General features: G+C 42.1%; 1 protein-coding gene across 5 annotated transcripts in view; it reads left to right on the forward strand.

Annotated features, from left to right (window-relative positions):
• Positions 1–23,380, forward strand: part of Frs2 (fibroblast growth factor receptor substrate 2) — a 122,654-nt gene that overhangs the window by 88,290 nt on the left and 10,984 nt on the right. For all 5 annotated transcript variants that reach the window (XM_029558983.1, XM_008823699.3, XM_008823698.3 and 2 more), the window contains 2 exons: positions 19,806–19,900; positions 22,475–22,566. In XM_029558983.1, the coding sequence (XP_029414843.1) occupies positions 22,501–22,566 (66 nt within the window). In that variant the 5' untranslated portion in view covers positions 19,806–19,900; positions 22,475–22,500. The remainder of the gene's footprint in view (positions 1–19,805; positions 19,901–22,474; positions 22,567–23,380) is intronic.

Here is a 23,380-nt window from a genome sequence, read left to right on the forward strand (position 1 = left end):
CAAAGGGGAGCCCCTTTCAAAAAAAAAAAAAAAAAAAAAAAAAAAAAAAAAAAAATACTGTTACAGAACTCATGAAGCATACAAGACCCCTTTTGCTTCAGATTACAAGGCATTTAATATACACATTTATTTATTTATTTATTATTTATTTATTTGATGCAGAGTCTCCCTGTAATTTAAGCTGGTTTGAAACTGTCTATGTAAAGCAGACTGGCCTCTATCTTACAGAGATGTGACTGCCTCTACCACTGGAGTGCTGGGACTAAAGGTGTGCACCACTACACCTGGAAATATATATCTGGTGTATGTGTGTGTACATGCATCTGTGTGGGTTTATGTTCATCATATGTATGTAATTGCCCATCGAGAACAGAAGACAATGGATCCCCTAGAACTGGAATTACAAGCAGTTATGAGCTACCTAATGTGGGTGCTGGGAACCAAACCCAGGTCCTGTACAAGAACAGTAAGTGCTCTTAACTGTGCCGTCTTTCCAGCCCCTATAGAGCACTTAAAAAGATTTTTTTTTTTGGTGTATGTGTTGTATGTACCTATTAGTGTAGGTTGTGTGCATGTATGTGCCTATGCATGTGGAGACCAGAAGTAGACACTGTCTTTCCTTGATTTTTGTCAACTTTTATTTTTTTGAGACAGGGTTTCACTGAACCTGAAGCTAATTAGTCTGACTAGGTTGGCCAGCCAATTAGTTTCAGTGATCTGCACTCCATACCTGTCTCCCAATGCTGAGGTTACAGGCATATGCTACTGTACCCAGCTTTTTCCATGGATTCTGGATATCCCAAACTCAGGTTCTGATGCTTACACAGCAGGTTCTTTACCAGCTGAGCCATCTCCCCAACCCCTAAAGCCTTATTTTGTACCTTATTAAGAATAACAACAAAGGGCTAGAGAGATGGTGGCTCAATGGTTAAGAGCACTGGCTGCTCTTGCAGAGGATCTGGGCTCAGTTCCCAGTACCCACATGGTGACTAACAATCATCTATAACTCTAGTTCGAGAGGATCTAAGACCCTCTTCTGGCCTCTTTGGGCATTGCACAACATGGGTTGTATTTTCATACATGCGGACAGAACACTCATACACATAAAATTTATTTTAAAAAAATAGTGGGACTGAGAATGCAGCTCATCAATGGTGAAGTGCTTACCTAGCATGGTAAACGGCCTTGGATTTTATTCCCAGAACTGCAAATCAAAATAGTAATGAAAAATTTTTAGCTAAGTATGTATGAACACTCTTGGAATCCCAGCACTCAACAGGCTGAAGCAAGAGGATCACATGCTTGGGCTACATAGTGAGACATTGCTTCAAAAACTAGCCTGAGGGATTGGTGAGATGGCTCAGCAGGCAAACATGCTTGCTGCCAAGTCTGACAACCTGAGTTTAATCCCTAGAGCTCATAAGGCAGAAGGAAAGAACTAAGTTCTTGCAAGTTGTCCTCTGCCTCCATAGCATGTCATGATTTGCCAGCTATAGAGTGCATGTTTATGTGGGTACACACACATAATAAATGTAAATACAAAAATTTAAAAACAAAAATAAACCTGGGTCCCTAACTAGAGTTCTATGGATTCAAGAATAAAAGAAGAAGGCTTGTGTATGCTGATTAGTGCAGTTCTTGTATTTGCTGTTCTCACAGGTGAGAATGAGGATAATCATAAACAAACAATAATTGAAAAATGAAAAAGAGCAACATAAAAAGTAGTCTTCTGGAACTATGAATAGAGAGGCAAACAGCCTAGCACACATAACTCACCACATTCCTCCCCTGCTAGTCATAGCTTGGAATAGATTATTCTTCTGAAATCATGCATGGTAGGGCACCCTTGTAATGCCAGCACTCAGGAGGCTGAGGGTGGCTATGAGTTCGAGACCTGCCTGGGCTACACAGGAGTTCCAGACTAGCTTGGGCTATGTAACAAGACCTTTTGTTAAACAAAATAAAACAAATAAGCAATCTGTCTGATCCCATAACTTTAAGGAATAAAATTGATTTTTTCATTTGATCAAGTGGCACTTACTCATGATTAAATTTCTCCCTCTTATACCTTAATGAAGTTACTAGAACATATTGTGGCCTTAAAGTATCAGAAAAGCCTTTTTATGATAGGCATTTGTCACATATCTGCAGTAGAATTTGATTCTGTAATCCCAGTAGTCTCTAAATCCTGGAAATTCTACCTATGTTGCTAAATCGCACCTGCCATTTTTATTTTTAGGCCAGAGTGCTGGTGACATAAGTAATGAGAATGTGTTACTAAGGAAAGAAATGTGAGGGAAAAACTTAGGAGACATATTGTGGTATTGAAGGAAGTGTTTTAAAAAGTTGTCAGCAGGCAATTATCTTCCAGGTTTCCAAATTTTTTACTATTATTATTATTTTGTAAAAAAACACCAGGCTGAGGTTGGGGATGGCGTTAGAATGCTTGCTTTAAATGCACAGTGCTCTGGGCTCAAGCCCCAGCACCATATGAACTATGAATGTTGGCACATGCCTGTAATCCCTGCATTCTGGAAATAGAGACAAAAGGATCAGAAGTTTGAGGTTATCCTTGGGCTATATAGCAACTGGAGACCAGCCTGGAATAAGTGAAACCCCCTCATCCCCCCAAAACAAAAAAACAAAACAAAACCACTACCACCACTACAGCAAAACAGGTTGAGAAAATTTTGTGTTCAAGGACATTCTGCTCATAACTTTGCTGGCCTTGGGCACCTTTAGCCTGAGAATAGATGTTAAATTCTGCATGTTGGCAAGTTTCTAGCATTTACTAATTAAGTTTGCCTCCTTAAGTTGTCCTGGCACTTTCCCTTGGCATGTGTGTTCTGTACACTCTGCCCCCAGTTGTTTAAGAGATAGCCTGCCTGTGGGCTCTGCTTAGATACGTGTAGCTTTTCCTTCTGAAGAAACCTTTAATACATATTATTTATTTAATAATTTGATTAGAAAAGTAATTTGCAGTACACAGAAAGTATAAAGAAAAATGCTTTTTGTCCTACCAGTTGAACTAGTGATAACATTTTACTGTTTCTTAGTCTTGTCTTTTTTTCTTTTATGTTTTGTAAGGGGGTTGGGAAGAAAATGTAAATGTAAAATCTTATTTTTTTATTGTAATAGCTCTGTGGTAAGCATATTACATGAAACTGAAGGTGCCTAAGGATTTTTTTCCACGTATCTGTTAATATATAGTTTGTTATTGAAGAGTTTATTTAGAATTTGAAATTAGAGTGACCTGCACTTACCTTTTTTATTGTTTGTTTTGGGGGGGGGGGGGTTTTTTGAGACGATCCCCCTGTAGCCCAAGCTGACCTGGAACTCCCTCTGTAGATCAGGCAAGCCTGGACTTCACAGAGATCTGCCTGCCTCTGCCTCCCAAGTGCTAGGATTAACGGTATGTGCTACAACACACGGCTCAACCATTTTGTTGTTTTAACGAATGAAGCCACGGGTCTGAAGAGATGGCTCAGTGATTGCAGAGGTCCTGGGTTTGGTTCCCAGTATCCACATGGCAACTAGCAACTGTCCTAACTCCAGTTCCAGGGGATCCAACAACCACTTCTCACTCTGCAGGCATTGCACTCACGGTGCACTTACATGCAGGCAATACACCCGCAAAAAATAAAAATAATAAATAAAATATTTTTTAAAAATGAAGCCACAATCCAGATGTTTCTTAAGAACTATTAGGGAGCTGGAGAGATGGCTCAGAGGTTAAGAGAACTGATTGATCTTTCAGAGGACTTAGGTTCCATTCCCAGCACCCACAGGGCAGCAAACAACAATCTATAAATCCAGTTCCAGTGGAATATGATGTCCTCTTCTGGCCTCCGTGGGAATTGCATGCAGGCTGAACACATAAATTAAAAAAAAAAAATTTATTTATTATTTTTATTTTTTGTGTATGAGTGTATTGCCTGCATGTATGTGAGTGCACCCGTGTCATGCAGTGCCACAGAGGTCAGAAGAGGGCTTCAGATTACCCTGGAACTGGAGTTAAGGATGGTTTGTAGCCACCATGTGGGTGCTGGGAATCGAACTCAAGTTCTCTGCAAGAGCAGTCAGTGATCTTAATCGCTGAGCCATCCCGCCAGCCCCGATTTTTTTTTTTAATTCTATTTTATTTTATGTATATGTGTGTATTGCCTGCACATATGGAAGTGCACCCCTATTGTGGTTGTCAGCCACCATGTGGGTGCTGGGAATTGGACCTGGGTCCTCTGCAAGAGCAGCCAGTGCTCTTAACTGCTGAGCCATCTCTCCAAAGTTTTATTTATTTTTTTAAAGAACTCTTAGGTGTACCATACTCAGGAAAATTTTACAAAATCCATACTTGACGCTTTACCTCCTACTGTTGACTTAGTCCAATAAAACTTTATTACTTAAAAATGCAAGCATATCATTGGAAAAACTGGTCTTGCTACCTAGCCCCGACTGGCCTGGAACTCATCTAAACTAGACTGGCCTTGTTTGCAGACCTTCTGCTTCAGGCTCCTGAGTGCTAGGGTCATAGTTATGTACCACCACATCCAGCTTTACAGTAGTTTTTAAAATGGGAAATGACTTCAAGATTTTATATGATGTGTCTTTTTATAAGTCAAATATATATTATGCTATTTATTAATTCCTGTAGGGGATTACTATATTAGTAAATTTCTAAACTAGAGCCTTAGCATGAGGATTAAGCATTCCCTTATTAATTTGTTTTAGAAATTGGCATATAGACATGGAAGCAAAGAATATAGGTACGGAATTTTGGTATACAATGTTCATAGAAAATTAAATGAATTATCTCTCTAACTCACCATTATTCAAATTATCAGATGATAATAGCTTTTTGCAATGTCTGTATTTATGCTACTTGGCAATCACACCTCTCTTTATTTCTTTATTTTTATTTTTGATGGTTTAACCTGTGATGTTGAGAGCCACATGACCCCCTTATATATAAATGCACTGCTTTGATGTTGGAAGAAACTTCATTTCACTTTGCTGAACATATTTTTGCATTGCAACATAGAGCACTAAACTAAAGGTTTTGGTTTGAGAGTTCCAAAGAAATGATAGTTTTGGGCTTTTTTTTTCTCTATGATCAAAAGTGCTGAGATTATTACCCTTGGTACTGTATGTAGTAATGTATTCATTACTAAATGGTTAAGGCAATGTGACTTACCTTCTGATTTGCACATACTTTAGGGCAGAAATTGTGGGTGTGCAGAGTGAATTGTGTGAACTTCATCACCAGTATATATGGGTATAAGTATCCCTAAAGTTAAAGATAACTCTGAATTATGACCAACGTTGGTACCTATAAAGTTTACATACCATTGTCCATTTTAGCCTTTTCATGATTTAATTTTAGCAAGGTGTTTTAGTAATGCTTTCTCAGAATTTGCTGAACACACACTCAGAATTAATAAGCATTAGATACAAGTATACATACATAGTCACAAAGGAATGTATGTTTTTTTCTTATATTTGTATTCTTTTTTTTTTTTGTCTTTTTGAGACAGGGTCTCACTGTAGTCCCAGCTGACCTGAACTCACTATGTAGACCAGGCTGGCCATGAACTCATAACGATCTGCCTGCCTCTGCCTCCCGAGTGCTGGGATTAAAGGCGTGCACCACCATGCCTGGCTATATTTGTATTCTTAAAAACAAAAATTCCTGATTGAGAGTGACTTTGTGAGAGTCATTGTGAAATATGAAGTTAAGATGATTAACTTTGGTGGGTCTTGAAGGCATGTTTATCATTCAATGATGATACTTGCAGGGGAAGAGTATTTATAGGTAAATGACATGTCTTGAAGGTTAGAGCATCATAGATAATAAAACACTGTTGATCTTATTCTTACTAATTTTGAAATAAGTTATCCTTATGTGCAGTCTTCACTTTCTACTTCTGTAGAAAAGAACATTAGTGTGTCCTTAAGATGGTAAAGGAAGATGTGAACTATAGTGTAGACTTTAGCCTTCATGAATTGACCACATGTCTGCCTTCTCACCTGTCTTGTAATATTTTCCTACATCCAAGCTTGAAAGAATTATGTTTCACCTCTTCTTGGAGTAAGCCGTGTTCTTTCGGGTTTTTGTGTGCATTTACATGCACTCTTCTTGATCTGAATTGCTCCCTCCCCAGCTAACTCCCATCTACCCTTTAGGGCTCAGTGTAGAAATCATCTTGCCCATGGAAGCTTTCCTTACTCTATTTTTTCTTTTACTCTGAGCTAAAGGTTCTTACTGCATTCACACATGGGTTGGTAACTTTGTCCGGTGTTTGTTTTTTCTGTCCTCCTTCCTTTGGAATCTGGAAATGTATTTACTATCATCAGAAATTACTGGATTCAATTGATTGCCTTGCAGAGAGCAGGTATTCAAAAAGTATTTGTTGAATACTTCAGTGTATGGATGGAGAAATTGATGCATTTTTATTACTTCAATATTTTTAGCTGTCTAAATATCATTTTTATTTACTAAGTAACTTTTGTTAGCTTATTTTAAGCAAATATGTCTACAATAAATACTAATATATTTTATATTTATCTTTGGATATAATTGATTTTTTTTTTTTCTAAAGTCAAATTAAAAGGGGCTAGAAGCCAGGCTTGGTCATACATGCCTATAATAGCATTGGGGAGGCAGAGGAAGGAGGATCACCACATATTTGAGGCCAGCTTGGTCTATGTAGCAAGTTCTAGGCCAGCCAGGGCTACATAATAAGACCCTGTTTAAAAGCAAAACCAAACCTAACAAACAAAAAAAACATGAAAGTCTGATAAAACACCTGCTTAGCATGTGTGAGGCCTCAGGTACCATTCCCAGCACTGAGGCATGAGGGGACTTAAAAACTGGTGAGTAAATGATTACAAATTTTGAAATGGTTCACTATCATTGTCCTTAGAATGAAAAATTCAGAAAAAGAAGTCTGTGAAGGAATATACAGATTCAACTGTGTTCAGGGAGAAATACTTAAAAGTGCTCTTGTTTTTTATAGTTTTGATGCATGTACTTTAAATTTCTGATAACATGGACACTGTGTTGCAGATGCCCTTGCTTTAACTCTTCTTCAGCATATTATCAGCAATAAAAATCTCTGTCAGTATTAAGAATGACCAGAACACTGTGTATAAATAAAAGAAGACCTTCCCCATGGTTTAAAAACATCCACTCACCCGTACACACACCCTACGCCCCCCACAAGCCCCAACAGCTTTTGAGTCCTTTTTTTTTTTTTTTCCATAAATATAGTTTAACATGCCAATTAGCTGTGCTCAAAATTTAGAGTTACATGCCTGTGTTTCTAACTATCAGTATTCTTATCCTGGCTATGTTGCTTTTTTTTTTTTTTTTTTTTTTTTTGAGACAGGGTCTCCAAGTAGCCCTTGCTGTCCTGGAACTCACTATGTAGAACAGGCTGGCCTTGAACTCACAGAGATCCGCCTGCCTCTGCCTCCCGAGTGCTGGGATTAAAGGTGAGCGCCACCACACCTGGCCTGGCTGCGTTTTTTTTAAAAAAACATTTTATTATTTTCTGTATATGAGTGTTTCGCCTGCATGTATATAAGTGCACCACATACATACAATGCCTGCAGAGGCCAGAAGAGGGTGTTGGATACCCTGGAACTGGAGTTTTGGATGGTTCTTAGCTGGGAATCAAACCTGGGTCCTCTGGAAAACTGCCACTGAGCCATCTCTGCAGCCCCCCGCCCCCACTGTATTTTTAACAGAACAACTGTAGTATAAGGCACATTCCTCTTCAGTGCTAGTAAACTAAAGAAGCAAATGTGCCTTCCTCAGTACCACATAAATAATCATGTTGTGAATAGATTTCAGTGTTTTCTTTGCTTTTCATTCTACAGAACTCATACTGGAATAATTCAGGACCACTTTACTAAATTCATTAGTGTGACGCTTTTTTTAAAATTTAATTTTAAAAAATTTTATGTGTATGTATGTATTGCCTGCATGTAAGTAAGTCCACCTGTGTCGTGCAGGGCCCACAGAAGTCAGAAGAGGCTGTCGGATCCCCTGGGACTGGAGTTACAGACAGTTGTTAGCTGCCATGTGGGTGCTGGGATTCGAACCCAGGTCTTCTGCAAGAACAACCAGTGTTGTTGACCTCTGAGTCAACTCTCCAGCCCCAGTGTGACACTTCTTATAAAGATGGTACTTAATGCCTAGGTTTTCTGTGCTGACAGTGCTAAAGACTCCTTTGTGATACAAGAGACAAACTTTTACCTGGAATGAATAATGTCCTTTAAAACTCTGTATGCTTCTCTTACCATCTTTATAATCAGAACTTACTTGGTTTTCACAGTAATTGTGAAGAAACCTGATTTTATAAATGATGAAATTTAGGCACAAAAGTCTTACTGACAGATGCATACAGCATTGTGTTCTGTAGCTAACATTTGCTGGATGGTTTATGCTAGCATTGTTTTAGGCTTTTATGTGTATTAATAATAAGAGCTAGGACTTTGGAGTTAGATCAGCATTCAATCCTAGCTCTTCTTCAGTTTAGCTTTTGATCCTGGGAAAACAACCTAACCTTTCAAAACCCCAGATTACTTATTTAAAGCATGGGAAATAATGGTAGTGTCTATCTCATAGAGTAGTTTCATGGATTAAATGAGATAGTCCAAATGATTCTATGTTTAACATATAGTAAAGACCTTTAAAGTCAGTTTGCTATAAAAACAAATAGGATAATAGAGGACAATTTCTTAGTTTCTTGATAAAATCATATTCTTTTTAAGTCAACATAGTTGACAGTGTGTGTGTGTGTGTGTGTGTGTGTGTGTGTGTGTGTGTGTGTATGTATGTATGAGTTAGTGAGTGAGTGTGTGTTTGCTTGTCTGGAGGCCAGAGGATAGCTTACAAAAGTTGGTTCTCTCTTCCTACCATATAGGCCCCAGGTGCTTTTACCCACCTGATACTGTTGAACTTACCTGTTTTATACAGAAACACTCATGTTACAACAGTAAGACTAAAGCTCCATTTACAGTGTTCATAACCACTTCTTCCTTCTTCCTACCTCTGGATTAACTTCAGTTCCGAGTTATCAACAGTGGAAGGAAGCCAGAGGGAGTTGAGAAGTTACATAGAGTAGCTAAATCAAATACCCATTGACACCTATGATACATTGAATTAGGTTCATGTCAGAAGTGCTTTACTTTGTCCATTGTTTGAAACTTAGAAAGTATGCTTTTAAATGAAGCACAAAAATCTTTGATCACTGATACATCTTTGATGGTATATATTTATACTGAAAGCTGTAAAAGCAAGCAAATCCTCTGCACTATTCTGGTAGTGCTAATAAAATAAGCAAATGGGGCTTGAGGATTAAAGTCCAGGCTGTATAGCAGACTCTGTTTCAGAGGGGGCTGGGGGAGAGAACAGCAAAATACTTAAGTAAAAATAAAACTTCAAAAAGAGGACAGTAAATATTTTTCAAAGATTCAAATGAGGACTTTTTATTGTTTTCAAGAACTTACACCTTGGCACATTGATTCTGTAATATGCTTAACTTAAACTCAAAATTTAGGATTTTGAGTTTTTGCTATAGATGGACCACTCTTACCCCCCCTTTGGTCTTTTTATATATATAATCTTTGAATTTATGGAGAACAGAAAGAGATATTATAAAATGGAGGCTTTTAAACTTCTACTCATGACCACTTTCCCCCAAGAAAATTTTACACAAGCCTGGGTATAAGTTTATAAAATAGGTATACAAATGAAGTAATTGCTGATAAATTATAAAGAAATAGGCCAGGCGTGGTGGCACACACCTTTAATCCCAGCACTTGGGAGGCAGAGGCAGGTGGAACTCTGTGAGCTGGAGGCCAGCTGAGGCTACCGGGAGACCCTGTCTCAAAAAGACAAAAAAAAAAAAAAAAAAAAAAAAGAGAGAGAAAAAAATGTATTTACTTTTGGGGGGCGGTGTCTTTTTGAGACAGGGTCTCCCTGTAGATAGAGCTGGCCTGAATTTGCTATAGAGACCAGGCTGGCCTTGAACTCACAGAGATCTACCAATCCCTCTGCCCCCTGGGCTGGGACTAAAGGCGTATGCTACCAACTGTAGAAATTTATTTTAAAACAGTTCTGGTATACATATAATTTTACTAAAAGCAAGTTTGCACGCTTAGTTTTACATAAAGAATTAAATACTGGGCAAATATGTGATACTGAAGGACAGAGAACATCTTCAACATTTGTTGATATTTTGATTTTTTTTTACAGTAGTCAGTGCTGAGAGTATTGTTTTGTGGTACCAAATGGCAGAAGTACCATTTCAGAAATTCTATTCTAATCTGAATTCAAAATTCATTGAATGATTTTTTTCATTGAAGGTATGTGAGCAGTTTTTAAAATCATTAAAATCAAGCATTCTAATACAATATAATCTAAAGATATAATTATCTATAGAGGGATGAAGATAGAGAAGTAATAAAGGGTTTTTTCCCCCATAGTTAAGCCATTATTGTTGCGGTTCTCCTCAGGCGAGCTGTGAAGACCCTAACCTGGATCGGGTCCCCTGCCGATTGGCGGGGGGGCAAGAGGCATGGAGTCACAATACACAGACCCCGGGAGTTGGGTAGAAGCAAGCACTAGGCGAGGTGCTGCAGGCTCATTTAATGAAGGAGGGGGCAGGCCTTATATTTCCCTTTTCTCTGCCCCCAAGTCCCTTTAGTCAGCGTATTGTTTTCTGATTGGTCTGCGCCACGCAGTCTATCAGCAGTCACTGGGCTCGCGAGCAGGGTACGGAGGCGTGGGCTCCTTTTGGCGGGCTATTTGTGGACCAAGATGGAAGTGACTTATCGCTGAATCCCAGGGGTCTGGGTCCGCGCCCACTTTGGAGGCCTCCTGCTACATTTCCACCCTTTTTCTTTCAAAGTGACTGTCCAGCGAGAGCCTGTAGGCAGCTCCGCCTCGGGATGACCCCAGGATCATGGACTGTGCCTGTCTTAGGTTGTCCTGTTGGGACATGAACCTTACCCGTCATTGGAGCATGGGCATACACATCCGTGTCCTGGCTTAGGTTGATTCAGCCCAACAGGAGCTTACCCGTCATTGGCTACCAGCCCTCCAAGGGGTATTGTCCCAGGGGATCAGTCGAAGTGGGGAATTATCTGTAGGAGGCCTCGTACATTTGTGCAAGCCAGGTCTGTCAGGCTACATAGGGCGGGTTGAAATCACCTTCGTGTATTGCTCTGAGGGCCTGATACACTGAGTGATTGAATTTTTTCTGACTGCTGGAACGAAGAACTCAAGGCATTTAAGAATTAGAAAGAGAAGAATAATTATGCCTGTCAGGAGTAGGGAAGTGACGATACATCCATTTGCCAGAGGGCATTGGGTAGGAGACCACGCGGGTTAACTCCATATCGATTGAGGGGGCCTAAGGGAGCAAGGAGTGCACATGTAATGCAAGATCTGCTCAGATATTTGCATTGAGAGATGGGTAGGTCGGGTAGAAGGCGGTGCAGACTGTGAGGAGAAAGGTGAAATTGTTGGTGTAAGGCTCTGGTTTGTTCTAGTAGGCGAATCTCTAGAGACGTAAAAAAAAATTAATTGCCTGATGAAGATGCTGATTGATAAGGGACTGAGTGTGAAAGGTAGAGGAGGTTCTGGACACAGCCTCATTGAGTGTCTCCACAGCAGTGGGGGATTGGGTGATAGCCACTGCAGCGGTGGCGGCCGAACCTAATGCAAGGATGATGGCTGAGATGAGAGCAGCAGTGACCCCGAAATCCTGTTTTAAACAGGGGGTTGTGACAAGGCTGTCTGCTCTATAAGGGTGACAGCATGGAAGTGGGTTGCATTGGTGACTGGAACCCAAAGGGTTGCAGGTTCATGCATAAAGAGAACTATGTGGGCTGGATGGTTCCAGCAGGCTACCAGTACACAGGTGGTGTTGGTATCAGAGCAGTTGAGTTGTCCCTGAGAGTCGGACATTGGCTAGCAATAAGGCAAATGGGAGCTGCACGCAAATGGGGGTAGGGGGCCAGGATGTCATGTGATCAATGGATGTAAGGGTTTTGTTTTCAGCACAAGTAGAGGGATTGGTGTTAGTGTAAGTGCCATTGGAAAGCTGAAGGCCCTGCTGTGCCAGTAGCGGCCTCATGTCCATGCAGGCATGTGGACCACAGAGGTCCTAGTTACCGAGTACTGATTCACAGTTGGTATGGGAGATCTTAATTCCACAGGGATAGGTGGGGGCCAGTTGTCTCCAAGATCCTAGGGGGTGATTAGAGGGGCAGCAGCTGAAGCGGCAAAAGGGAGGGATGGCATGGTTGGGCTTAGAGTGGCATCTCTGCCATGGTATAGGAAGCGTGAGGGAAAAGGGTGCAAGGGAGCGTATGCGTGAACAGTTTTGGAGTGGTGGGCATAGAATGGCAGGGCAAAATGGTGGTGGAGGGGTGGCGGTCCTCTCCACATCCCCTGTTATTATTGTCCCCAGTGCAGTGAGGACCGAGGTTATATCAGTGTTGTTGAAGGTAGGGGAAAGGCCCTTGAGTTTAAGCATGTAACCCGAGGAGGCACTGCCAGCATAATCTTGGATGGTCAGGTTAAACAGCCCAATGCATGAGGATGCGTTGTTGGTAGTGAAGCATAGAGAGTTATTTAGGGGCCAGGAGCCATTGAGTGATTCCCAGGAAGTAACTGGGTCCATGGTGGGGAGGCCAAGCATAGAATTAGTTGGATAGAGGGTGGGGTAGGCTGGGGAATGAAGTGATAAGGGCAAGAGTATAGGCAGGGAGGGGACCAAGGCCCAGAGATCATGGGCTGTGGCAGGGGTGGGGAAGAGCAAACCAATTATCCAGATAGTGGCGAGGTCTCTGGGTCCTGGGGGTCCTATTGGCGGTTGCTGGCCTCACATCTCTTGCTGGAATCCATACTGGTTTTGTTTCTGTCTGAGGAAACACACAAGTATAGCCTCGCCCTCTTGTTAACAAGGGGGCGGGCGGTTGCCATTGACATGTTATGGGATCCTTCCATCTCACTAATGGCAGGGGTATAGGCCTAGGTATGGTAGCCCAGAGTTTGTAGGCTGGGCTCCACCGGTTGCTGGCCTCACATCTCTTGCTGGAATCCATACTGGTTTTGTTTCTGTCTGAGGAAACACACAAGTATAGCCTCGCCCTCTTGTTAACAAGGGGGCGGGCGGTTGCCATTGACATGTTATGGGATCCTTCCATCTCACTAATGGCAGGGGTATAGGCCTAGGTATGGTAGCCCAGAGTTTGTAGGCTGGGCTCCACCCATTTTCATCGAAGGACAGGAAATTAATGCTGAATAGAGCTTCAATTAGAGCCAAGTGCAGGTCCCTTTTAGACTCAGGGGTAGCAAATTTTTGTAATGTTTCTTTGAGGGCCCTATTTGCCCATTCCACGATGGCTTGTCCCTGTGGATTATAAGGGATGCCAAGGGAGTGGCTAATTTTCCATGTTGACAAGAATGATTGGAATTGTAGAGAGATGTAAGCTGGCCCATTATCAGTTTTTAGGGTCCATGGCACTCCCATTACCAGCATTGCTGATTTGACTGCCTTAATGGCATGTGAGGCCTTTTTACTGGTTTAAGCAATGGTGAAAAGAAAGGAGGAGTAGGTGTCAATAATGACATGGACATACTTAAGATTACCAAAGGAGTTGTAATGGGTGACATCCATTTGCCAGAGGGTATTGGGTAGGAGACCACGTGGGTTAACTCCATATCAATTGAGGGGGCCTAAAGGAGCAAGGGGGTGCATATGTTATGCAAGACCTGCTGAGATGTTTGGATTGAGAGATGGGTAGGTCGGGTAGAAGGCAGTGCAGACTGTGAGGAGAAAGGTGAAATAGTTGGTGTAAGGCCCTGCTTGTTCTAGTAGGGGAATCTCTACAGACATAATAAGTTTATCTACTTTGTCATTTCCCTTTGCCAAGATCCTGGGGAACTTGGTGTGCGACCTTATGTGGGAGATGTGCCAGGGCCATTGTCTGTTATCTAAGATAATCTGGAGAGCTCTCATCGTTCTAGTGATGGGGTCCTTGTGGCCTTTTACCCGAGCAAAGGGAAGAGGTCTGAGGGCCTGCAGACTTGGAAGATTTTTAACAAGGCCAGGAGCTCCCCCAACTGGACAGAGCCGGCCTTGGCTTATATGTAACAGGTGTCATCCTTTCCCATGCACTGAATGACAACGCAATAACGGGACTTATTGGCATCCGAGAAGGCTAGTGTGGCTAAAGGTAGGGGTTTTTTGCAGGAGGAAGCATGTGGCTGAGTGGTGATTTCCAAACAGGCCAGGCTGGCCAATCGCTTATCTGGGGGTACGTGGTTATCCAACTCCCCCGTGAACCCGGACATCACTAGTTGGAAAGCCAGAGAGTCTGCCCATAATGTTTGGAAATGTTTAAGAGGAAAGGGCAGTATAATTTTGTCAGGTTCCTTTCTGAATATATGTCTGGCTGTTTGTCGGGCCTTAATTGCTAACTTGAAGGCAATATCATACTTAGAGCTAAGCCTAGCTAGGTCCGAGGTAGCCAGGTGGATCCACACCAGGGGGTCTTGCTGCCATAGCGCCCCCAAGACACCATTTTTAGTCCAGAGGATCAAGGCCAGTAATGATTCTACTGGGTCATGACGTTGGAGTGACGCAGACCAGAGTATATGATCTATCTTATTAAGAAGATCCTTAGCTGACTGGGTGAGAGGGATCCTTGAAGTTGGTGAATTATGGCCTTCCATCAGGGAGAACAAGGCCTGGAATTCCAAGTCAGGGACTGGTATAAATTGTTTGAGCCAGTTTATAGTCCCACAGAGTTCTTGGAGCTCTCTCAAGGCATATACAGTTTTTTGCAAGATGGTAGGGTTAAGCAGTTTAATTACAGTATCTATATGGTAGCCAAGGAATGTAAAAGGTTGGATGTATTGTAACTTGTCTCGTGCAATGTGGAGACCTAGACATTCTAAATCAGCAAGCAGACTGGGTATTGCAGCCTGTAAAGTATTGTGAGATTTGTGTGCTAGCAGTATGTCATCCATATAGTGGATGACAATTAGGTCCTTGGAGATGTTGGTTAAGGCCCTATTAACATATAATTGACAGATTGTGGGGCTCTTTTTCATACCCTGTGGTAGTACCTCCCTTTTGTATCTCTTGGCTGTTCTTTGAAAGTTGGGCTCCCATACTGTGAAGGCAAAGTGAGGTCTATCTTGTTCTGCTAGGGGGATTTGGAAGAAACAATCTTGGATATCAAGTACTATGATATGATGGGATGGGGGATAGCTGTAGGGTGTGGTAAGTCCGCTTGTAGTGAGCCCATCTTTTCCATCTGGCCATTGACTGGTCTAAGATCTTGGAGGAGTCTGTATTTCTCTGATTTCTTTTTAATAACAAATATTGGGGTATTATGTTTACTGAGAAAGGGCTCGATGTGGCCAAGCCTCAATTGTTCAGCTACCAAATTTTTGAGGGCAGATAATTTAGGTTCTATTACAGGACAGTGGTCCACCCAAATGGCATCATTAGAGAGCCTGGTGATTTGGATGACCTCAGGGACCAAGACTGGAGTCGATCCTGGGCAGGCAGTGGCGCTTAGGATAGAGCGCATTGGGCAAGGTGTTGTCCTTTCCCTGATAGTTCCAAGTTATCGTGGAGCAAGATATCATCATAAAAGTTGCGGTCATCCATTGTAAGGACCAACCCGTATTCTTGAGGACATCTCGGCCCCATAAGTTATGGGAAACGTCTGCAAATATGGGGGTAACTGTTCCCTGATTCCCATCCAAGTCCTTCCAATATATTGGAAGTGTGACCAGCTTGGTATCTTGTTTTCTGCCAACTCATTTATTGGTGGGCCTGGATGTTATTTACAATGAGGGAATTTAAGGTATTCAATTTCTGATATAATGGTGACATCAGCCTCAAGTGAGGTCTATCTTGTTCTGCTAGGGGGATTTGGAAGAAACAATCTTGGGTATGAAGTACTATGATATGATGGGATGAGGGGATAGCTGTAGGGTGTGGTAAGCCTGCTTGTAGTGAGCCCATCTTTTCCATCTGGGCATTGACTGCTCTAAGATCTTGGAGGAGTCTGTATTTCCCCGATTTCTTTTTAATAACAAATATTGGGGTATTATGTTTACTGAGAGAGGAGTCGATGTGCCAAGCCTCAATTGTTCAGCTACCAAATTTTTGAGGGCAGATAATTTAGGATTGGTGAGCCTGGCTGGTATTTCCAATGAGGGAATTTAAGGGATTCAATTTCCGATATAATGGTGACATAAGCCCCTGTGTCTCCTAGGTCCTTTATGGCAGTTCCATCTAGGAACGGGGTCATTAGTGGGGAGTGGTTGAGGATTGGGAGAGTCCATAATATCTGTCTTGTTTCCCCTCTTGTGGGTGGGGCTGAGGGGCGCCCCGGGTGGAGTTTAAAGGAGGCGAGTCCAGTTGAGGCTGTGACCTACAGTCTTTAGCCCAATGGACCCCTCTTTTGCACTTAGGGCAGCAAGTCTTGGGGTGGGCTGTATCTCTTGGGCAGTGGCTATGAAAGTGGCCAAGCCCCCCACAGTTCCAGCAGCCTTCCGGTGTGCCAAAGTGGGAGGGTTTTCCTTGCGACAAAAGAGTCTCCAAGGAGGCGGTCTCTCGGGTGGGTCCAGACTCCACCCTCCGCTCTACTGCCTCAGTGACACTGGTAAGGAAGTCCGTGAAGGACTCCCCTGACTGTTGAATCAAATTACGGAAAAAGACTTGTGGGTCATGGGGGGAGCAACATTTAAGGGCCTTAAAGGCCAAGTCAGAAACTTGTTGAAAATAGGCATGGAGGCCAATAGTAGACTTGGAGATGGGGTCAGTATATTGTCCACATCCCGTGAGCATGTCCAACGTAATGTTGAAGCCATATTGGAGATTTAGGCATGCCTGGTTTTCAGCCTGATCATCATAGGCTGCATGCCAGTTTAGAAAGACTGAGGGTTCTAAGACTGCTTTTAGTAAGCTATACCAATCATAGTGGGTTTGTAAATGTAAGGACCTCTGGCGAAGAACCTGTTTGAAATATGGGGAGTCAGGGCCCAGTTGCTCAGCTGCCTTGTGGATAAGAATGAGGTCAGCTAGTGGGGTGGGCAGCCATGGATGCTGTGCTGCATTGGGGCCAACGTTAACCGGAAATGCGGACAAAGGTGGGTGAGGCTTTAAGGAGGGCAGCCTAGGAGGGAGGGGCATGGTAGCAGGGGAAGGAGCGGGATGGGTATTAGGAGGGGGAGAGCACATGTTTTCAGGGGAGACCCACGGAGCCAAATTAGTAGCTCATCCCAAAAGTGTTCGATATCTTTTGGTTTCACTTTCAACCCTCTGGCTTTAAGGAGCATCTTGAGTGCTGACGTTTGTGGTTCCCTGCATTGTGGTGGTAAATTGCCCCTTGTGGGAGGGTCTCACGAAGGGGAATTCGCCACAAAAGTAGAAGATGAGGGTGACTACCAAGAGGGCACAAAGGAAGCAAAGAAGCACTGTGAGACACTTGGATGTAAACCGCCCCAACATGTAAAGGTGTATCGGATCCAAATGTCTTGTGCTCAGTGAGGGACTTCTGGAGGCCGTGACACCTCCAGCCGTATGCTCACACAATGTCTCCAGGACAGGCAACAGGGTGACCTGAAGCCTGGGCTCTGAGTTCGGGGTGGATCAGCCCTTATGTGAACTCACCAGGATAAGCCAAAAGGGGGGAGGTGCCAACATGGGCTTCGGGGCCACGTGGCGGAGTGTGCCTCCCTGATATAACAAACTAGTCCAACAATAAAGAGGACAGACAGGGTGGAGAGGACAGAGGCGGGGGCTACTCGCTTACCCTCGAGCAGCCGAAGAAACAGACAAATCCAGGGGCCTACTTACTGAATGAACCGAGGTTCTGGGTGTCGCCAACACCGTGGGCAGGGGTCCCTGTTCAGGCGCCAGGTTTTGCGGGTTCTTCTCAGGCCAGCTGTGAAGACCCTAACCTGGATTGGGCCCCCTGCCGATTGGGGGGGGTCCCCTGCTGATTGGGGGGGGCAAGAGGTGCAGAGTCACAACACACAGACCCCGGGAGTGGGGTAGAAGCAAGCACTAGGTGAGGTGCTGCAGCCTCGTTTAATGGAGGGGGCAGGTCTTATATTTTCCTTTTCTCCGCCCCCAAGTCCCTTTAGTCAGCGTATCGTTTTCTGATTGGTCTGCGCCACACAGTCTGTCAGCAGTCACTGGGCTCTCCAGCAGGGTATGGAGGCTTGGGCTCCTTTTGGCGGGCTATTTGTGGACCAAGGAGTGAAGTGAATTCTCACTGAATCCCAGGGCTCTGGGTCTGCGCCATCTTTGGAGTCCTCCTGCTACACATTATGTTTCTACAAGAGCAAAAAACTATATGTACAAAGTACTGTAATTCACAGCATACAATAGTAATAGTCTCCCATCTGAGCCAAGGTGTTTTAGGCATCATTCATTAACATTAGAGTAGTGCGGCATGTGCAGTGTAGTTACGCATTACAACATGGTTGAACACTGTCAGAAATGCCTCAGATTCATTATCCATTTGATTTTAAATTAATTTTGACTTCCCTTCAGTTTAAGAAGATATTTTAGCTAAATGTAATGGTGTGTGCTTGTAACCCCAGCACCAGGGAGGCTGGGGCAGGATCATCAATTTGAGGCCAGCCTGAGCTACATAGTAAGTTGGAGACTAGCCTAGACTATCTAGCATGGTCTCCGTCTTAAAAGTCAGAGAAGACAGACAAACTGTACTGGAAGAGGCACTGGGTTACCATACATCCTAAATGAGGTGTAGCAACAGTTCAGGAGTGGTGTAAGGAAACATCTAGCATGTCAGTTTTTTTTGTCTTTTTGAGACAGGGTCTCCTTGTAGCCCCAGCTGTCCTGGAACTCACTATGTATGCCAGGCTGGCCTTGAACTCACAGAGATCCGCCTGCCTCTGCCTCCCAAGCATGTTGATTTTATGCATAGCGATTTGAAGTTCAGAGTTGAAATTATTGGTTCTGGGTAAACACACAGTTTTGGAATTGTTTATTTTGAATATCAATAACTTTTAACTTTAATTATAGATTGAAATGAGATTCTTTATGGAAACCCTAGTACAGTGCCTGATACAGTATAGGTACTCAGTAACTACCTGATACAGTACACATACCTCAGCCACTGCTTCTCTGAGTGAGTTTGATTATTTTTTTACAATCCTCTATTATACAGTGAAGAAAATTGATCAGAAATTTCCAAAAATACATTGAAATCTTGTATGACTCTAGACTAATGTATTGCTGCAATGTCATTATCCTGTGACTCTTTGGAATGCTTTTCTTACTGGTGTTCAGATTGACTAGCCTCATCTCTTCCGGGGGTTGGGGGTGGGGTTCTTGCCCAATAAAGGATATAGAGGATAGATTCTAAAGAGAGTCCTGAGGATTAAGAACAGGACTGTAGCTCTGGAAAGGAGCCTTATTTTATTGCAATGGGACATAAGTGTAGAGAAGTGAATTGTTCAGTATCATAGCTGTAGTAGAGAAGCCAGACACATAGAGAACTTGGGTAATTTTAAGTCATCTTTTTAGACACTTGAATTTATTTACATAAGTCAACAGAACTAGTAGTGCTACCAGAAGTCTCATAATGAAAACTGTCATCCTTAAGGAAAGAAATTCTCAGGGCTGAGTGTGTTGTGTACCTTGGTGTTTAAGAGTGTGTGCTTAGCATGCAGGAGGTCCTAGGTTCAGTTGCCAGAAAGAGAGGAAAGATAATTTTTTTCCTGTTACTTCTAGGTTAAGTCAGCAAACGAAGAAGGCATTGTATTTTGAAATATGATTGAACTCCTGATGCAGCATCAGAGGCTAACAATATTAATGGCCAGATCTAGGTAAGTTGAAATTTACCTTCAAAGAAAGGACTAGTTTAATTTAACTTAATTGAACAACTTAATTTAATAGCATTTTGTTGGATGTAACTGTGTTGTGACTTACTGACTCCTCCTTCCCAAAGAATAAGGGTGGATGGCTTTGATGAACCAGTGTTTGCAATGTTGGAATATTTAGTATATTTGTTGTAGTATGAAGCTTCTCAAACAGAAGCTACCTTTTGCTGTTGAATGAACTCATCGAGTCCCAGTTCAAAGAGTGTTCCCTGCCCTACCTAACCCAGAAAGTTAAATTGTTCTCTGTGCTCATAGTATTATGCTCCTATTATAATAAAGGTGGTCATTGTGCATTATTTACATCTCTATTTCTTCTTTAGGCTCTTTGTGCTATGATACTTAGTACCATATTAGTTACAGAGCAAAAAATTAAATATCATGAATCTTAATTAACTTTATAATTTCTCTTAGTTTATATGGTACTATCATTTTTCATATTAATTACAACTGCCAGACATTCTTTATCTTGGTTTAGTACAATTCATTCAGCTCACAAATGGCCTAAAGTACTTACATTGTGCTGGATGCTCACAAATGGCCTATAAAGTACTTACATTGTGCTGGATGCTAGGAATGTGAGGATGAGTGCCTCTGCTGGGAAGGAGCTCACAGCAGAGTGAGAACAATATATAAACCACTGGCCTATCACAATCTCTAAGTACAAAGTGTAGCAGGTGCTATGGTACTGGGGTTCCAAGGGCACTCAGAGGAGAGTGTATGAGCCTTGTAATTAACTTGATTGGTTGGAGTCAGGGAAGCTTCCTAGTAGTACTGCACTCTAGAAGAATGTGAGACAATAAGCTGCCATGGGGTAACAATAGCTCGTTTGATCTAACTGGACTATCGTTTTGAGCTGAGGAAAAGGAGGTTTAGACTAGACCTGTAAACAGGGACCAGGTTGTATTGGACCTTATGCTGTAACGAAGAATTTTCCATCCTGAAATTGGTGAAGAACCACTGAAGAACTTAAATTTCAGTCAGACCTATGTAATGTTTGTAGTTCCTGTGCTCCTTTCCTTCCCTGTATATCAAATAGTACGTTTAGTTTGATTCTTTTCCCTGTTTAGAAGTAATGCTTTTACATTCTCCTTTGTTCATTTGGAATGCTCTTGAACACCTCCTGACCTCTGTAATTTTTTATAGCTGACCCACTATGGCAAAGAATGAAATAGACAAACTGCATCAGGTCCACCGGTGTTCTGTGTTTTATAGTAATGTTTAAATTTTAAGTTGGCCTTCTATTTTACTAAATATGCTATTCTTTTTTTGGGGGGGGGGAGACAGGGTCTCCCTGTATCTCCTTATAGCCCCAGTTGGCCTGTAACTCTCACTATGTAGACCAGGCTGACTTCGAGCTCACAGAACTCTGCTTGCCTCTGCCTCCCAAGTGCTGAGATTAAAGGTATGTGCCACCATACCCAGCTACCAATGTACTATTCTAAATTTGATGTTTGTATTATTTTTCTGTTGTTGTGATAAAATATCATAACCAAGGCAACTTATAGAAGGAAGAGTTTATTGACTTATGGTTAAGAGTCCATCTTGGTGGGGAGGCATAGCAGGAGGCAATTGAAGCAGAAAACTAAGGCCCTCACATCTTCAAGTAGGCACAGCAAGCAGATAGAGACAAACTGGAAGTGGGCAAGGCTAGAGCCCCACCCACAGTGATACGCTTCCTCCAGCAAGGACATGCCTTCTAACCCTCCACAAGCAAAGCCACCAGCTGGGGACAGAGTGTTCGAATACTTGAGCTTATGGGGGATATTCTCATTCAAACTACCATGTTATTTACCAATGAACTTTTGTCTAACAGAGCATATAAAAACTATTACAATGAGTAACGAGAATCAAAGTATTTTCTAAGCTAAAAATGTAGAATCCTCTTTTTAAAAAATTATTATTTTTAGTATTATTTTTAATGTGTATGAGTGTATTGCCTGCATGTATGTGAATGCACCCATATCATGCAATGCTGCAGAGGTCAGAAGAGAGCTTTGGATTCCCCTGGAACTGGAGTTAAGGACGGATGGTTCGTAGCCACCATGTGGGTGCTGGGAATTGAACCTGGGTCCTCTGTAAGAGCAGTCAGTGCTCTTAACAGCTGAGCCATCTCTCTAGCCCCAGGAATCCTCTTTTATATATTAAAAAGGACATGAAATTTCTGATAATCCATAAAAAATTGGTTCCATGACTAGCTCTTTATTACATAGCTACATTAATTTTTTAGATAAGTGTTACATATAAGACCGTTAGTTTGTTCTTAAGATGATTTTAGAAAAAACAGACCTTTGTACATTAAACTGGAAATTGGAGTTTCTGTGGCATGTTCCTTACAAAATTTATTCTTATCATTGAGTAAAATTGGCCAGCTAGTTGTGTGAAATCTAGCTCTAGACATTAACCTCATTGGGCTTTATTTTCCACATCAAAGTGTTATGCTTGTGTTAGATGATTTCTAACCTTTTCCTGTTTCTCTGTTTCCTACATCAACTAACTTTCTTCACATTATTGTTTGTTTAGTGCTCACATGGTCTTCTGAAGAAGCCATGGGTAGCTGTTGTAGCTGTCCAGATAAAGACACTGTCCCAGATAACCACCGGAACAAGTTTAAGGTCAGTAAAACCAGCAGAAATACACACACACAGACACACGCATGCACGCAAGCGCACGCGCTGCTTTTTGTCACTCAGATCCTCTCCACCTTTTCTTACTTGAGTAAATGGTGACGTGTTCTTACTAATAGTATGGAATTGTATTAGTCCATTTTTTCATTTCACAAAATACCGAAGACTGAATACTTACAAAGAGAGGTTTATTTAACTCTCAGTTTTGATAGTGGAAGTTCAGTCAGCATAGCACCAGCCCTGACCAAGGACCCTTTAACTACACCACTTTATACTGCAAGGCCTTAGAGAGACTGGGGACTAATTGAAGTCTCACAAGATGTTTGCTAATTCTTTTGGGAGGGCATGCCTCTGGTGACTTAATGACCTCTCATGTCTCACCTCTTAAATTCTACTACCTCAGCACTGCCACACTAAGGATCAGGCCTCCAACACATGAACTGTTAGGGGGACAAACCATAATTGGAATCTTCTTTTACTTTTCATTTGTGTCTAATTAACCACACAGTTGTAATATTTTCCTTAAAATGTCATTTTACAAGTATCTTTTAGTCTTACTACTTGTCCGCCTTCTGTTACCATAAAAAATCTTATATTATGCCAGGCGTAATAATATATAATAATAATAATATATAATCTTATATTATTTTGGTCTCTTTAGTCCTGGTACTCAGGAGGCAGAGGCAGGTAGAGCTCTATGAGTTCGAAGCCAGCCTAGTCTACAAAGTGAGTTCCAGGGCAGCTTGGGCTACAAGGGAGACCCTGTCTCAAAAAGACAAAAAAAAAAAAAATTCTTACATTA

Source organism: Nannospalax galili, unplaced genomic scaffold (genome assembly GCF_000622305.1).
Source record: "Nannospalax galili isolate Female #2095 unplaced genomic scaffold, S.galili_v1.0 scaffold749, whole genome shotgun sequence".
Taxonomy (NCBI): domain Eukaryota; kingdom Metazoa; phylum Chordata; class Mammalia; order Rodentia; family Spalacidae; genus Nannospalax; species Nannospalax galili.